The 18,620-nt window shown below is 41.0% G+C and overlaps 1 protein-coding gene across 2 annotated transcripts; it reads left to right on the top strand.

The window, feature by feature from the left end:
- Positions 1-2,778: 2,778 nt before the first annotated feature.
- Positions 2,779-18,603, top strand: MYOZ1 (myozenin 1). Of its 2 annotated transcripts, XM_031603092.2 has the most exons (6): positions 2,779-2,987; positions 5,053-5,154; positions 6,414-6,595; positions 14,530-14,764; positions 15,822-15,978; positions 18,051-18,603. In XM_031603092.2, the coding sequence occupies exons 2-6, from the start codon at positions 5,079-5,081 to the stop codon at positions 18,280-18,282; spliced, it is 882 nt and encodes a 293-aa protein (XP_031458952.1). In that variant the 5' UTR covers positions 2,779-2,987; positions 5,053-5,078; the 3' UTR covers positions 18,283-18,603. The 2 variants fall into 2 exon arrangements, with proteins under 2 accessions (XP_031458952.1, XP_090001175.1); XM_090145049.1 differs by lacking the exon at positions 5,053-5,154 and having other exon boundaries at positions 2,780-2,987; positions 18,051-18,297.
- The last annotated feature ends 17 nt before the right edge of the window (positions 18,604-18,620 follow it).

The following is an 18,620-nucleotide window of genomic DNA, read 5'->3' on the forward strand; positions in this document are numbered from 1 at the left end:
AATGTGAATGTTTTGCAACTCTTTCTTGAACAGATCAAATTACATTGAAATCTGCCGCTTATGAATATTTTCAGTGTTACTAGTCATGGGCTCCAGGGAAAGAAAGGAAAATTAAAACAGTGAAGGCTATTTGTCAGACAAACTCTGCTTGCCAGGCTTTCACATAGTCAAAATCTGTTTGGGAGACAGCCCTGCTGAGGACTGGCTCTTACTTATGTCCATCTAGTGCTACCTGATGAGACAGATCTCATCTGCTGCTCTTGAAATGATTTCACAGACATCAACAATTAGAAGTTAGATTGTTTGAAATCAGGCACATGGGAACTCCGCACAAAAATGAACGTTGAATATACTGGACAGAGAAAGCAATGCTTTGTGCAGGCTGTTCCTGAGGCCACTTAAGTAAAAGGTATTTTTGGAAAGAGGGAGGTGGCCACAGTGACATATGGGCAGTTTCTTGTATGATTAAAAACTCCTCCCTGAAGTGCTGAAGGCAGGAAACATACTATCCTTGCTGACCGACGTGGAAACTCCATACTCAAGCAAGAACTGAACTTAGCCCCCACATCTCACCACAATCCAAGAAGGGGAAAAACAACAACAACAAAACAACACAAAGAAACCAACAAAAACACAAATGAAAAACAAACAAAAAGAGAAACAAAAAGCACCCATGCAACTCATCAAGCAAGTCTTCTAGTGATTTAAAGCTTCGAGACTTGAGTAGAGCCCTACCCTACTTATTATCTACATTGTTTTCATCCTATTACTGAAAGCAGAGATAACAGATTGGAATAATATCACCAGTGGAAAAATCCACTAAGCTGCTGAACTTGGCAACATGGCGGACCACAGTTGCAGTCTCTCCCAAGCCTACCAACGATGCTTCTAGACTACTGAACTACATATTTCTATTTCCCAGGGAAACTGCATAGAGAGAAGGAAGGAGCAGGATTTAGTTCTCAGCCCGGCAACTGAAAAGGGAGACATATAGTTTTATCTGAAGACAGAGTAGGAGGTGAGAATCTCAGTTAAAGATGTGCTTTGGTGGTTAAGTGTCAGACACAAGACTGCTTTATCCAAATCACCCTACAAATCCCAGTGCCATACTAATAGGATAAATCCTTTCTCATATTCCGTATGTGTTCAAGGCTCTGGCTCTGTTCAGTATGCTCCAGCTGCACTCTTAGGTCCCACGTCTCACCATATTTGCCTTGCCCCTAACTTCACTTGTCTCTTGCATCTTGGGATGGGGATAGAGGATTTTGGTCTCCTGGAGGTATAATTTGTGCACATGAAAGCACAGGAGATGACTGGAAAAATAATACAGTAACTATAAAATGGTCTGAAAACAGTTGCTAGAAGCAAGTAAAGATGAAGCTAAGTTAACATTGTCTCAGCAGCCACAAGAAGGTGCCAAATAGTGGTAGCTGCATTTCTCAGCTTTGTGCCCCATAGTATAAATCACATTCATTAGTTGATTATCAAAAAGAAATAGGCCCCCATGGGTCATTCTGGTGCATCTGCTGGTTTCAGTGAAGAATGCAACACTTGTCTGGACAGAGGGAAGCTCATAGCAAAGAGTTATGTGTTACTCCAGATGTGAAAGGAGAAGATTAAGAGCTGTGCTACAGGCACAATGTGAGGTACACACATAGATGATGTGAATACAAGTGAGGGGAAAATGGGAAAATTTAGGCTAGGAGATTGCCTTTGTGCACATCTACTTCCTCCTCACAGATAAAGGTTACAGCACTCTTAATGCTTTGTGCTTTTCAACACACTGATCACTTTGGGAAGTTATATACTCATTTGGTGCATGAAGGAACACCTCTACAAAGAAAAAGAGAAAGTGCCCATATCCTGACAATATCAATTTTATTTGCAATTCTGCATGCTACTTTCTACTACAAACAATGCTGTGTTGCTTTTCCCCCACTAGATTCTAGGTTTATTTACTGGACAGTTTGATTCTGATCTGATGTGAAATGGAGGAGACAACATTTTCTGTAGGATTTCTGCTTTACATGAAATCTGAATGGTATGTACACCTTTGAGTAACCTAGTAGGATGAGATACATTCTCTCCATCCTAGAAGGAGAACCCAAATGGTTTTGGGTGAACAGGTAGAGTTGCCTCAGAAGGAGCAAGCAGGAGCTAAAAGAGAGGAGTAATTTGCACACACAGAGCTACACAACATGCAGGCAACCAACCTTATTTCTTCTATGAATCAGGAAATGAGTTTCCTTGCAGTTTGATTCTTCTGGGTTTCCCACACACATTGCACAAGCTACTTCCTAAGTCTCTCTAAATAGCTTTCTAGACTTTGCACTACTTCTTATTTCATGTATATGACTACTTTATTTCTATGCTTTCTGGTGTATTATTTGAATGCCTGGCATTTTAAAAGTTATATATAAGAGCCTAGAGGAGGTTGAGTTTAATGATGGAGAGCGGAGGGGACAGAAGAAGTATGTAAAGAAGAGCATGACCTCAGACTGTTTTTTTGAGGCCTTACTGAGAAAAAGTTTATTTAGAAACTATTACTAAAATGCAATAGAAGGAAGAGAAGAAGAGGAATGGCATATTGATTTGAACAGAAGAGAAGGAGTGAGGCACGTATGGAGTGTCTGGCCTTCCCGAGTACTGAGGCAGGGACTGCAGGAGGCCCAAGGAGCAACCTTTTCCTTTCCCCTCTCCTCAGGGCTTGTGGCAGTGCTATCTGAGACTCTGCACTCTGAGCTGTCAGTTATTAATAACCTCAGGATGCCTGTGCAAACAGACTTCAAGAGTCAAATTCACAGCACTCTGCATCAGCACTTTGTGCTGGGCAGAGCTTGCCTGCACCTAGGAGGCACCCTGGGTGAGTGAGGCTGCAGGACGAGCCTCCCCAGCAGTATCCACAGACAGGCTGGGAGGAAACGGCCCACTCCTGAGCTGTGGGTGAGGTGCATGAGCTGGTCTGAGCGTGGCACTGCAAGCCTGAGGTGAGTTGACCTGGAAAAAAAATAATTTAGAGTAGGGGCTGGAGAGGGTAATGACTAGTTTGGTTTGTAGCAGAAACAACCAAATGACTGCTGCAGAGAGTCATGCAGGAAAAGGCAGAACGGGAGAAAAGAGTAATTGGGGCCCTGACTTTACGTATGGTACAGCAGGGAAGATGGGGACTGAGGCTCCAGTAGCATCCCATGATAGGGTAGCAGGAAGAGCAGTAGTCATGGTGTGGATTTGGGCCTTGCCAGTACTGAAGACTGCTGCCATTTTCCCTATGTTAACTCATTCCTTGTAGTAGGTTTTCCACTCCTCAGTCCTGATGGATGAATGAGGGACAGCAGAAAGGGACAGACCGTTCCTTGGGAATTAACGTATTGGAGGGGCACAGTTCCCTAACAGTGCCAACCCTTCCTGTCTTGCCCCAAGGAATCCATATTTGGGGCATGCAGACGATTTCCCTCTGTTTTGCCAGTCTTGTGGCCCATTAGATGGGCTGTAACCTTCCAACCCCTGACTCTTGGCAGTATTGCCTCTTTCCTGTCAAATAAGACCTCCTTCTTTTATATAGCCAAGCAGATGTCTGCCTGCTCGAGGAGAATGTGCAGCGCGTGCTTTATGGCTGCACCTGCTCACATTTGCTTAGGGAATATGCCTGGGTGGGCTCTTCTACAATGTGAACTACACTGGCAGCATCTCAGTAAAGAGAAAAGCTTGGAAATCAGAAAGGAAAACAAATAATCCGAGAGAGTATCTGGCAGTATGATTGGAGCTGGCTTAATGGGACTGGCTTTCAGCTGTTGTTGCCACCTCATCACAGGAAAATCATGTTGCAAAAGGAGCAATGGTGGAATAAAACTGCAAAATATATGAAAGATAAAAATGTCTCAAGCACAACAAGGGCAGTGCGCAAACTCCTGGAGCTACTTCTTTGCTTGCTAGTTTATATATATAACTATATATATAGTTATATAAATATAACTCACAGTTCGTGTCTTCTGCTCTGAAATTTTAAGCAAGTAAAGCTGCAAGGACAGAGATGATCAGTTACTATACTCTCTTGCTGAAGCCAATGGATTGTTACTTGTTTATATTTCCTCTGTACTGTATTATATGAGGATCTGTCTCCCTGTATGCTGTTGTTTGGGCACTAACAGTGCTAAAGTGAAGGCAAGACAGTAGACCTACTTATGTTATGCTATGTTATGTGTAATAACCGCCAAGAGAGACTGAAGCTGTCTGAAGAGGAATTACTGAGATTTCTCTGAGCTTTCCCTGACTTTCAAGTACTTTTATCCCATCTGGGGACAAAGATGGAAAACAGAGTACAAGAAGAAATTTCCCTGTTCCTCTCCTCCCCCCTCCAAAATGATACATGATAAGATCAATCCATAAGATAAAGGCGCAACTGACTTCAAACAACTTGGACAAACAAGTTTTGCTTTAATAAGTTTGCCTGTGCCTTCTTTCTCCAACCTTCCTGCAACAAATCAGAATGACATAGGGTTTTTTGTTTGTTTGTCTTGCAGGAATTGTGGTATAGTGGGTTTCTGAATATTCTAATCACAATAAAACTGTCAGAACATCCAAACCAAACTGGCACATTATTCAAAATGCTCCCAGATAACCCATGGACAGACTGAATATCTTCATCCAAAAACATATATAACCTCCAAATGATAACTGCATGGTATTATAGCATGTTATGACAGAGCAATTTTTCAAACTGATGCTTTGTTACTGCAGCACAAGGTAACAGAGTACCACTGTGGCACATCTGTGTGCTGGAAGACTGCCACGTTGCAACTATAATGTCTATTTTGGATGGAAATTGCTATGTGGTGCTGTTGCAATGCTTCTGCTGTGCCCTGTTGCTGTATTCTGTGTCCTAATGCAACGTCTCCAAAGAATACCGTAATATTCTGCTCCTCCATGCGGATGGGACAGAATAGAACCTGTGTGTGAAATGAAGACCATGTGTCTCTTAACTGCAGATGGCAACTAAAAGATAGGCAAAAGATACCTTTCCGTGTTTCATTCTCCATTTCCTTGTGTATTTAGAGCAAAGCAGAGAACTCTTTGTGGGAATGCCCCTTGCAGGGACTCCTGCTCCTCTTAAAAGGAAAAAGCCCACTAAACTCATTGGGAAGCTGACACACGAAGGTAAGATATGCAAAACTGCACACATGAGAATTGTTTGGATCTCAACCTGAATTTCAGCTTTCAAAATTTCACACTCTACATGACTGAAATCCTAGGGCAAGATATGCATTGAACATACCAGGAGGCAGGGTCCCAGATATTATTAAAGCTGAGCCTTCAACCACAACACATTTTGTAACTTCCTATTAAACACTTCATATACACAGTACCTATGTGAATGGAAAGGGAATATTATCTTTTCTGGGCATTGATGCTGCAGTGTCTACTTAAATTCCATGTTAATCTCTTTCTTAGAATCTTTGCCTCTAATTTCTTTTTCCTCTTTGTGAGAGAATTCCTTTGATTCCAGCACTTATTTGTGGAAAAAGACAATTTCTCTCAGTGAGGTTAACAGCAGAAAGAGTGTAACTCAGGACACTTTTCTTTTTACAGAAAACATGAATATTGAATAGGGTGGCATTTAACTGACATAATCTGTTTACTTTTAACAGTGTGGGGAATGCTTTTGGAGGTTTGGAAAAGTAATAATTCAGTGCTGCCACTTCCTTCAAGTCCCCAAAAGGACTGTAGAAACTTCTGTATTAGGGTACATGTATTTATTTTTCTATTTTTCCCTAGTCATGTAATGAAGTAAACAAGTAAGTAAAAATCCAATTTCCAGCTAAAGGGCATTTCCTCCTGTTCTAGAAAACAGTGTCATATAGAACTGGCTTGCTAAAAAATAAGACATTTCTCTAGAGAACATCTATTAAAATGAGAATGGGCTTATACCAATGTTATACCAGTGTAATGATGAAGATTTATTCTCTGTTGTGAATGAGAAACTGAGTCAGATAAGTGGTTGAATTCTTGCTTAATAATAATAAGAATAGGAAAAAAAAGTGTAAGTAAAGTTGCTTGGTTCCGGATGGAGGACTCTAGCTGCACTTATGGAAGACTTTTATATTGAAAATGTTTGAATCCATAGCTTTGACAGAGAATTGGTGGTACGAAATTACATGGAAAGCAAGTTACCTAGTAACCAGCATGATGAGTCTTGAAGAGAAGTTCAATCACTTTGCCTTTTAAAAATTCTCTTTAAAACAAATGAACAAAAAGATACAATAACATCATTAAATCTTGCCACAGTTTCAAGATAATGTTTAAATGAAAGTTTCTTTAAAAAGTTAATCTAGATGAGAACTTGGCTGCTTTGAAGCAACGTACAAGAGACCTGGAGCAGAGCACTTCCTAACATGTTCCATTTGTGTGTTTTGTAGTCATGCCGCAAGAGGTGACCAAGCTGAACCTGGGGAAGAAGATCAGCATCCCCAGAGATGTGATGCTGGAAGAACTTTCTCTCCTCACTAACAAAGGATCCAAGATGTTCAAATTACGTCAGCTGAGGGTGGAGAAGTTCATTTATGAGAATAATCCCGATGCCTTCAGCGACAATTCTGTGGTAGGTCGGAAATTAAAACTGCAAAGCTGTTCTGTGCATCAAGGCGGAACAGGAATGGAAGGTTCACAAGCTCTTTTCTTTCTGACTCTATGCGTATGGGCAAAGACGTGCAGAAAAAACCCCAAACAAATTAGATGAACACATATGTTTTTTGTTTCTTTCGGCAGCAGCTTTAGTTTCCTTCTGTGAATAGTTTGGTATCATGCAAATAGCAGCATGGGAAAACACAGTACTGAGTGACGAGGGAGGACTGTATGTTTATCAGGCACTCAGAACTGCACAGGGTGCTGTACCCATCCCCTTTTCCCTTTGCAAGATGGAAGCAATCTAGTCAAGTCTGACTTCAGCAACAGTGGGTGAGGTTCTATTTTGAGCCTTGGGTACAATTTTATTCCTCCTACTGGGCACAGTCCCCTTCTTGTTTCTGCACAAAATTCCATAAATGAAAATTCAGATAGAAATTTCCAAGATGACACTGCAATTTATTCAGTTTATTTGCTGGAAGCTATGGCTGGCTTTTTTCTAATGACTCCCTATTAGATGCAGTGCCTTTTTTTCCTCTTTCCCATGATTCATTTAATCTTTCTTCAGTTACTTGCCTGAAGTAAAGTCTTCTGAAGATATGTAAACTCTTACAAGATGAAACTTTTCTTTTACATTATGTTAGGAATTCAGTAAAACAACATTTGGATGCAGCATCTCATCTTCTGATTGTCTTTAAGCTTTATTTGGTGGTACAATTTTGTCTCTTTGTGGCATCTTTCCAGTCTTGGAAAACTTGAGCAAAAGATGAAAGTCAAGCTGAAGAAAATGTTCTGCCAACAAACAAACAAACAAACAAACCCACCTATTCTTTAGCTCTCTGATATTTTCAAAAGCAATTTTTGTATTTGACTCCTAAAATTGACAATTTGGGAAGCAGGATGTGGAAAAATGTCTGAAAAGAATCATTAGAATTGCAGCAGTAGGTTGGATTATAGATCAGGAAAGACAGATCAGAGATGCAGCAAAAATATATCATGTTGCTAAACTTTGGCAGTTTCTTCACCTCTTGGTGCCTCAAGGCAGTTCAATCAGCTCTCTTAGAAAAGATGTGAGAATGAACAGCGTGTTGAACTCTGGACTCTGCAGATGGAAATCCTAGAGAAATGCAAGCTGTTTTTATAAATATTCAGCAATCCCAGAGCTCCTAGAATGTACTGAGGGCCAAGTTCCTATGTCAGAATATGAGGGTTGCTGCAATGAGGATGGCAGGAGGAGCGAGAAAATAAAGTGAGGGAATGAAAAGGCTGAAGCCCAAATGTGCAAAAATTTGAAGCTGTCACTTGGGGGTCTCCAATCAGAGAAATACAGCATGAGTATAAACATGAGTTGTGATAAACTAGCTCAGAACTGGATTTGCAAAAACAGAGATACTGAAGTTTACAGAAATACCGGGTCTCTCCAAGACTCACACTACAAAGGCTGATGAAAATCACTAATTCTCTGCTAGTTGTTTTTATTTTTTCAGTAAGTTTATTCATCCACATCTGACATTCATTCCATACCCTTTCTGTAGTGAACCTCTACCTTTATTCTGCAAGGACATCCAGACTCTCCTGCTCTTTGAGTAAATTTGCTGTGGAGAAATGTATTTGGGAATTAGACAAGGCCTTAGCAAGGTTGGGATTTTCTTCATGGCTTTGCTATATGGGAACAATGGTAGGGTCTCCAAAGAGCAGCTGGTACTCTGCGTTAAAATCCTCTCTGATTTGCTTTCAGGGCTACCTTTCCTCTACGCTGACAGAGCAAATAACAAATCTCTGTTGGTCAGTGCAGGAAGACTTCAGTCTGCCTTACTGCCCTTGACTGAGGCCATTTTAGTAGGGCCGCAAACATAATTGTTACCATTTGCTGGCTGCCCTGTGCATTTTGTGCAACGACACTGCCAGACTGCATCCATTGCCTTTGTAGATGACTGTTCTAATCATCACAGCCAGCACAAATTAGCACCTCAGCTGGCAGCCAGAGCAGCAAGAAGAAAACTTGAGTGATCTCAACAACAGAGCCATCCTCTTGGAGGGTTGGTTGCTATCAGGCAGCTAGATAAAGGCAGCAGATCTGTGGCCTCACTGTTCTCTTCCAAGCCATCAGGAAAATGCCTGACCTCTGCATCAAATCACTTTATCAAAAAAACCTTTTGATTGCACTATTTGATTAGCAATCTGGTCCCTTCCTTTCTTGCTCCTGGCTTTGCTCAAAGGAGGATTAAAATAAGGGTTAAATGAAAAGCAACAGTGAGAGGAAGATAACAGCAGGGTAGAGAATTCCTACTACTATTTCCAGTCACTTCCTCCACCCAGTTAATTTTCATGTCCTTTGCTACTCATCCCCGAGTAGTTATTTTGCCTTCAAGTTGTGAAGGGATTTAAAGCTGGTGCTGTGTTTCTTTTTGTTTTTATATCATGGATTTCTTAATGGTCTTAGAAAGTTCTCAGGAAACACTCAGCAAAGCAAAGCAAGAAAGGGTTGGAATGGAGTACAGATGATTTCATTCCCTCCAGAAAAAAAAGATTAATAGCAAGGTAATGTAATATAAAAACAAGACAAAGTGAAAGGTTATTAAAAATAAATCCAAACCATATAAGGGTTTCCAGAACAGCCTGTGCTATGGCTGTAAACCTTCCACACAAGGCGAAAGATCTTAGCGGTCATGTCACTGATCCACTCTCCTGCTTCCACCCTCCACCTCCTTTTCCTCAGCCACTCAAACAACCATGCAGGGCAATCAGATCACTCTCCTTATTTCTACCAGAGAAAACATACATATTGCATGTGCATGAATGTCAGATAGCCCAGGTAAAAGAGAACATGTCACACTCCCTCTTATCACTGCTACGTCCATGCATCCAGCTAAAGGCAAACTGTAGCTACTACCACAGTCAAAAGGGTTGAACATTACCAACATGAGCATAATGAAATGCACTACCTGCTGTGTAGCAGTCTTCAATATTGTGCCTCTTCTTTTGAAAATAGACAGTATATAGGGATGCTTTTTGCAAGAACTGAGTTTGACATTTTTAGCACACTGATATCCTGACAAACAGGGAGAGCTCTTGTTATGTTCTCCTTGTTTGGTACCATGCTGGAGATGTGCAGGAACTACAATTCATTCCATGTCTCAGAGAATATTATCAACCTCACTGTGGAGTTGCAAAGTGCAGTTTGTTATTTACTAAAGAACATTGCAAAATTCTAGCTAGCTATGTGCTCAATTGCCATAGCATCTGACAAATCACTACAGGAAGGAAATACTTCATCCATTATTTTAAAAGTGAAACTGAGACAAAGAGGGTCTCAGTCCTACCTCTGCATCTCCTAAATTGCACTTTATTGCTCAGAATTAGAACAGCAGTTCACAGACCTTTTCTTCACATCATAATATTTATATTTTTGTCTTCAAATACATCAACATCAATTGAAACTATATTTTTTAGCCCTGCAGCCCCACTTATTTTTACCCTTACTCTTTACAATGTCCCACCTCTGCTTTCAGAATCTTTTTAAAGACCTTCCTGGTATCATTAGATAGGAACTGTTTGAAAACAAAACCATGGTTATGTTTTTTGGATGTTGCTGTTATGATGTCTTTCTTCCAGTAAGATCCCTTAAAAATATTCTTTCTGCAAGTCAAATTTTTTTGGTCCGATTTGGGCTATATGTGGAAAATATATCTTATAGAGGGATGTGATTTGTGTATATTTTTTTCTGTTTCAGCTTTGCCTACCACATCTTAAATTTGAACCATTAGCGTAGTGAAATAACCAATATCTGCATAGACAATTATCAGTTGTAATGCATCTGTAAAAAAAACAATACCCACAAACATAAAAATCCACCTTCATATATTCTCAGCACAGCCCATAAGTTACAGTAAAGGCAGTTCCCACATCTTGGCAATGTCTGTGTGAAGACAAGCTGAACGTGTGTGGGTAGGTAGTTTCTGCCGGACTTCAAGTCAGGAGGTCTCTTCAGATCAGCTAAGATACCAAATGTGAAACAAAACATAGGAATTGAAAAAGGGTTAAAGAACTGGATTACTGTTCTTCTGCACAGTGACAGGAGATACCCTGTATTTCTTTTGCAGCTTAACAAGAACCCAGTGGAATAAGAAGTGACAGGTAGAAAATGGAAGTGATTATGTTACAATGCCTAAAATGGTGCATCACAGCAGACAAAAATACACTAACAAACAGCCTGCCTCACAGATCTCACATGTGAAACGGCCAAACATTATATAATATTTCAAGGAAAGTATAAGGGTGGAAGAACAGGAGAGCGACCATGCAGCTACTTGGCTTGTGTCACAAGCATAAACTGTTGGCTCTGTTCACTTTTTAATATATGTACTTAGTGGAATGCCAAAGAAGATCTGGAGGTAGGTTTTAAGTGAAAATATTAGGAAAAACACTCTTTTTAGAAGTCTGTTCTGTTGGGAATATTAAACCCCTTGAACAAATCTTACTGAATAAGCCGAGATATAAAAAAACTCCAAGGGTGTGACTTTAGTGGAGTGAGCCAGTTGAGATACAACTTTTTTTAATAAAATGAGCCTTGCTATGCTGGAATTGGATTGGTGCAGAAGACCTAAAGGAAGACTTAGAGGTCCCAATTAAGTCCTAAACTGTGTGAACATGAAATCTGATGGTTTCTTGTTCAAGTGGTAACTGGCATGGAAAAAGTAGAAAGGCAGAGAGGAAGAGACATTGTTTCTCCACAGCAGTTTGTTGGAGCACTGTGACAAAAGTTTAGACAGAAATTCAGAAGTTCAGAAACTCAGTTTCTTTCATCCACAAAGTAGAAAGGATTATAAAAAACATGTAAATAAGATATTAAAAAAAAATCTTTAGCATTAGATAAAAACTAACATAATTTAGATGGGTAAAATCAGACAGTGAAGTGAAAAATTCTTTGCGTAAAGTTAAAAAGCAAGTCAGATATAGAGCTGGAAATAGAAAGTGGGAGCTGAACCAACTTAACTGCCTCTTGGGGGAACACGATTAAAAAAATAAAATAGCTTAAGATACTTTAACAGCTGAGTTTACTTTTTATATTCATCCTTTTATAAAAAGTGAATCACAGGCTTAAGGCTGTGCAAAACCAAATTAAGGACTGACGGACACCCCTTTACCTTATGTTTTCATAAAAACATCAGGCAATCTTATCCAGTGATCCCTGCTCTCATATTCAAGCGTCTAAATTTTAAATCAGCCATCCTACCATAAAGGAACATTGGAGGCTGCTACTGAGAGGACATAGTCACAGTAACTTCAGAAGTGTTAGTAACCACATAGGCATCAAGTCTTTGGGAAGCTCTTTATCACTGAGGCGGAAATAGAAACACATATGTTGGCCTCAATCATTCTCTTTAGGGCACTGCAAGGAATTGACGGGAAGCACACCGTGTCTCCTCCCGGGGACTGCCTGCAGTGACGTCAGGGCATTGAGATACTTAGAGATCTCAGCTCCATTAGCTGGATCATCTTTCATCATCTATTTTTCATGAGACACATGCAGCAGTCCTAGAGAATTCAGAATTAATTTGATCCAGGCACTCAGCCTGCAGAATCAGACTCCCGCTAGTGCTAAGCACTTCAAAGACACGAGCACAAATTGTTTAGGTGAGCCAGGAGACTGTGTGCATCACGTGAAGTTTCCACAACTGTTCTTTTCTTAAGGCAAATTTAGGGATGCCTAAGGACTGGGACTATTTCCTACCTCCAGCAACACCCAAACAGAGTTAACCATACCGCAACACACAAGGACTGTGATCTGTCCCCAGGGCCAAGAGAAAAGGGTTATCAGCCTTCTCAGTTGACACTCTTGGGCTTTTCTCCTGGGACTTCCAGCATCAGGATCAGTGAACCCTGCGAGGTGACTTTTATGATGTGAATATGCATTTTGAATATGCAGGTTGTTACCAGTGCTACAAGCCATGCATTTTACCCAAATGAAAGCCATAAATTCTCTGAACACCCTGACTAGAGACCAAGTTGCACTTACTAAACTTTGACTATGTCAAAGCTCTGCTCCAAGACTCAAGATTTCAAAAAGATAGATTGCCTTTGCCTTTTATTATATTATAGATTTTCCTGTAAATTTGATTTAAGATAGTCCATTGTAGTAGCCAAAAGTAAAGAAAACAATTTATTCTAGTAGGTGAGTAGAGTTTTTTAGAGTAGAGGGGTATTGCATGGAAATTGCATGGAAAATGGGTCTTTCCTATCTGAATGGATACGTCTCCTGAACAAAGGATGTTTTCCTAATGAATCAGTGAAGAATCACGAAGTAGGCTGCGACCAATCAAGCTAATTTAATTTGCAGATAAGTAGGATTTAACTGTGGCTTTCCTGAGGCAGACTTTGTGTTTCAGAAAATTTCACTCCTGTTTAGTGGTAATACTGCAATTTAAAATAACACAAGATGGCAATGATGCCCCTTCCTGGTCACACCAAATACTGCTGTTGTGCACAAACTCAAATCAGCTCATTTTACTGTGGTTCAGGTTGTCCTTATACTCCTAATGCTTTTTGATCCTTTTTTCCCCTCCTCTTTTCTCTCTTTTTCTTTTCCCCAGAAAAGTGAATGTAAGTTAGCACAGGAAAAGAAAGATAAGCATTTAATTCTGAGGAAGGGCATGCAGCGTGGGTGAAACTTGAAGGAAAATCCTGCTTTGAAATTACTGAGCATATCAGTAGAAGCATTAATCTTCCATATCTATTAAGCTTTTGAGAGTAACCTCATTCTGACCCCTACCCCTCAAAAAAAAAAAATCCCTGTTTCAGCTTGCCTTTTTACAGTTACGTAGCTCCCATACGTAATTGAACAGATTGCCCTGCTAGATCCTGCATACAGCTTAAGCTTCATATTCACAATCCTCTCCCTTCTCAGTGCTTCCTGACATTCAGAGGAACATTATCTACTCTGTTCCTAAAAAGGGAATTCCCTACAGCTAGGAGAAGGACGGACAGTCCCTAAAGGCCCTGGGGGCACCAGCTCTGCCACTTCAGCCTGCAGCTGGCTCCCTGCCTGAGTTGCAGCCTGGTGACCTGCTGTGAAACCCTGGACACTGTTGCTGGAGACGCACGGAGCAGAGGGTTAGATAATTCTTCTGCCTTAGAGCCTTGTGAGGTTTTTACTTCTCATCTATTTTTAGCTGACCGAACAACTGGCCTTGGAAGCCTGTTTACAGCCTGGAAAGCTGCTTTTTGCTAAACTGTACTAGGTGTAAGAGCCCTGCGAAAAACTTAACCCTTTGGGAGCTCTCAGATCAGCACTTCTGCCTCCCAAGGATTGCCCATGAGGAATTTACACAAGCAGAACTGCAGCATGAGGAATGACAGATTCAGTAACCTTCAGCTTTATTTCTGGTATGTTTGCATACTTGCAGCCTATCCTCTACTCCAACAGAAAAGACATAAACCAGGCTTTAGCTCTTTAGCATAAATCTCAATGTATAAATACTTCCCCATGCTGACTTTCATATATATGGAAAACAGCCATACTGGCAGTTATCTGTCTTTTACATTGCCAATGGTATCCTGCTGCTGTTGTGCTTTCTAATGCTTAGCTCCCACATGAAACAATTTCTATCGCTTGTCTCTGTTTGAACTTTTACCTGTTATTTCCTTCTGTATTTCATATAGATCACTGCTGGGGACAGGACACAGAACCGCCCATTTAAAAGTGTCCTTCAGTTGTCCGTGTTGCTAAAACTGCTTCTAAACTGAATAAAGATAATAACTCACACAAAGTTCTGCCATTGGTTTTGTAATCAGTACAAGCCTGGTTAGAACCCTGGGAGTCAGGGGTTTGCATTCTGGGACTGAATCCTGCAAGTGTGAGTAACCAATGTCCTGTAACATAGAATTCTACTCTCTTTTCTCTTGCCCTAGGATCACTTTCAGAGGTTCATCCCACCAGGAGGGCATTATGGAGAAGATGCTCATGGTTATGGCCATGGGCGGATGGTAGGAGGAGTGACAGCAGGGCATCATGACTCCAGTAAGCAGCACTATTCCACCGTTTCTCCTAGGCCTGGAAGCAAAGGAGGCCCTGGAGACAGCGAAGGGGAGCATGCAGAGAAATCTGCTGGAAGTGCTGGAGAAGGAGGTCATGGTACCGAGAAAGGCAAGTATCTCTCTGCAAGAGCAAGAAATAGATAAAGCCATCAGAGCTTGTGCCTTACTCTTAGAGACAAGTAAATGAAATTGACTAAAACCTGTATTATTACAAACTACACTGCAAAGTTTAAGATGTTTTGACTGAGTGTTTCCATGTTGCTCATTCATAAACAAAAAGCAGAAATACCTGCCTTGATTGAATCAAAGAAATGATGGGAAAATCCTGAGTTTTTAAGGTTAGTAAGCAATATGCCTGTACAGCATGAGCTAAGACCTTTCCTTTGAAGGGTTTCATGTTGAACACTACTGGAGACAGTAGGAGTAGCTTTTTAGCTCAGTAGTGTGACCTAACACATTTGGGGTAATATTAAGAAAGAAACAGCAATATTTCTAAATGTTATCTATTAATCATCACTTAAAGCAATATCTTTATGAGGCAGAGTATCTTCCACTGATTTTAGTCCTGATGTATTTTTATCTTCCACTGAGTTTCACCAGAAGGCTCCAGAATCAAATCCCTTGCATGAAAATCAGCAGATGAAGTAATTATTTTAACAGTTCCAATGGCATTTTAACAACAAAAAGCAAATTTGCTTGGGAACTGTGAATAGGTACCATAAGTGAACAACTACTTTGAGTGACTTGTAAAATTCAAGGTTTTCCATACACATTCTGGAAGAATGTTCATTTTATATCAAATCTGGCTTTTATACTTCTGGATATCCCTGTGAGAAAGAAATCTGTGAAACTAGATAGCATTTTGCCTTTCCCAAGAATCTTCCCTGAAATAGTGAGAAGTGAGAGTTTTGAGCATCCAGAGGGAACAATGAAAATATAGCTTTCAAATACATGCGTTAAAACAAGTTTCTGGGTGAGTGGCTCTTAGACTGTGATACATCTGATTTTGTGGATAAGGACGGAAGTAGCTCATAGTTAGAGAAATCTAACCATACATTCTAGCTGCCTCAGCTTCAATGGCAAGATAGATTTTCAATAGCAAGAAAGGTGTGATTTTTGGGGTACTTGTCATCTAATTAGATGGTTTTACTTTCATCTATTTACAGATGGAAAATCAGGAGGCAAAAAACCTCTGTTTAAAACTTACATCTCCCCCTGGGAACGAGCAATGGGTATCAGCCCTGAGGACAAAAGTCAATTGACCATTGACTTACTATCATATAGTCCCAAAGCTGACTTCCCCCATTACAAGTCTTTTAACAGGTAAGTCTTCTGGGATATAGAATTCTGTTTACTTTCAATGAAAATAATAGAATCATAGAATCACAAGGTTGGAAACCTGCAAGATCATCTAGTCCAACCACCTTCCCATTCCTATTAGTACCACAAGCTACTAAACCAGATCTTGTAGCTCCTCATCCAGACTCCTCTTGAACACTGCCAGGGACGGCGACTCTGCCACCTCCCTGGGCAGCCATTCCAGTGCCTGACCACCCTCCGAGAGAAAAAGTTTCTCCTAATGTCCAACCTCCTCTGGTACAACTTCTGGCCATTTCCTCGGGTCCTACTATTTGCCTGGGACAAGAGGCCAGACCCTTTTTCATCATAACCTCCCTTCAGGAAGTTGTAGGGTGCAATGAGGTCTCCCCTGAGCCTCCTCTTTTCCAGACTAAACAATCCCAGCTCCCTCAGCTCCTCATAAGACCTGTGCCCCAGACCCCTCACCAGTTTCATTGCCCTTCTCTGGACTCATTCCAGGGCCTCAATGTCTTTCCTGTAGTGAGGGGCCCAAAACTGAACACAGCACTCGAGGTGCGGTCTCACCAGTGCTGAGTACAGGGGGACGATTACCTCCCTGCTCCTGCTGGCCACACTATTTCTAATGCAGGCCAGGATGCCATTGGCCCTCTTGGCCACCTGGGCACACTGTCGGCTCATGTTCAGCCGAGCATCAACCAACACCCCCAGGTCCCTTTCCTCTTCACAGTCATCCAACCACTCATCCCCAAGCCTGCATGGGGTTATTGTGGCCAAAGTGCAGGACCCGACACTTGGCCTTGTTAAACCTCATCCCCTTCGCCTCAGCCCAGTGATCCAGCTTATCTAGATCCCTCTGCAGGGCCTCTCTACCCTCAGGCAGATCAACACCAACTCCCAACTTGGTGTCATCTGCAAATTTACTCAGGATACACTCAATCCCTTCATCTAAGTCGTCAATAAAGATATAAAACAGGATGGGCCCAGCACCGACCCCTGGGGGATACTACTTGAAACGGGTTGCCAGCTGGACTTAACTCCATTGACCACCACCCCTTGAGCATGGCCCTCCAGCCAGTTCCTTATCCAACGGAGGGTAAAACTGTCCAAGCCACGGGCAGCCAATTTCCGCAGAAGGATACTGTGAGAGACCATGTCAAAGGCTTTGCTGAAGTCTAGGTAGACTACATTGACAGCCTTTCCCTCACCTACCAGTCTGGTCACCCAGTCATAGAAGGAGATGAGGTTGGTCAAGCACAACCTGCCTTTCATATAACCACAATAGTTTGGGGCATGGTTCTCCTGTGCTGTGCAATGTAAATTAGTATTAATTGCATGTCATTTTACTAATTGCAGTCTCCTGTGGGTGAAAAGATTGGAGACGTTTAAAGAAAAGATACACTAAGAACTAGAGATTTTAATTCAGCTTATAGACCTAGGTAGCAGGATAAGAGGACTTTAATCCTATTTCCCTTTCTTTCTCCTCACATTTGGCATGCCACTGCCTATTACTGTAGCTATTTAAAGTTCAAGAGTTCAGGAAAAATACTCAATATCAGAAGCCATATACTTGCCAGTACTTCAGATAAGAATCAGGATCTTCCTGCTGCTTCTGGTAAGAACTGAAAGGTTGTAGTGAATTGGAAGTTTAATAGATTGTTGCTATCTCTAGTGCAGCAACAATCTTATGTTAACCTCTCTATGATTTGCACTTACTTTTGTAGCTTTAGAACATCAGTACCTAGGAAATAACAAATCCCAGTCCTTTCTGCAGTAACACAGCCTCTGCCTACAAAACGTAAAGAATATCTTCAGGTATGAAAGCTGTATAGTTTTACAGAGGCTTATGCAGCAGAAATTAAAGAAGTGCACAGGATCAGAGAGGATTTGCTTCCTGTTTTTGTTGTTGTTGCTTTTTAAGCACATAGACAATAGATATGTATGCTCTTGGGCAGGATTTGGTAGTCAGTTGCAACAGCAGTAAAATGTACTATCTCAATGTATTTAATTCTTTATTTTCTACATCTCACTGTTTACCTATGTTTTCTGCATTAAGTCCATTGTTTCTCCTTTGCCAGGACTGCCATGCCATACGGGGGTTATGAGAAAGCAGCCAAACGGATGACCTTCAAAGTGCCTCAGTTCGATATTTGCCCTTTGCTTCCAGAATCTATTGTGTTATATAATCAAAATTTCAGAAACAGACCCTCCTTCAACAGAACCCCAATACCTTGGATGCCTTCAGGAGAGTCCTCTGAGTACCATACTGACATCAATGTGCCGAGAAGTGGTGAAACAGAAGAGCTGTAAATCCCTACCCCAAAGTCTTTCTTTTTTTCTTAGCCCTTTCTATTTGCAAGATGGTAGAAAGGAGCTGAAAAGTGCAACTCTAGTCCTGTGAGTCCTTTTTTTTTTTTTTTTTTTTTTGCCCGTAGCCCCAACAAGTTTCTGGTGACTTCTAAGCTTAATGCTTGCTGTGGTGTAAATCCATGTCAGAAACAGTTTGAAGGAAAGGAGTTTTTTTATTTACCGGGGCATAAAAGGGCAAAATTAGGAATTTGTTTTCTGTTTAGCAATGCTAAATACTGCCTGTCTGCTTCATAATAAATTTGTCATATATTCACAAGTAATAAAACACCAAGATGAAA

The sequence above is a fragment of the Phasianus colchicus genome, chromosome 8 (assembly GCF_987193195.1).
Source record: "Phasianus colchicus chromosome 8, bPhaCol1.hap1.1, whole genome shotgun sequence".
In the NCBI taxonomy this organism is placed as follows: Eukaryota; Metazoa; Chordata; class Aves; order Galliformes; family Phasianidae; genus Phasianus; species Phasianus colchicus.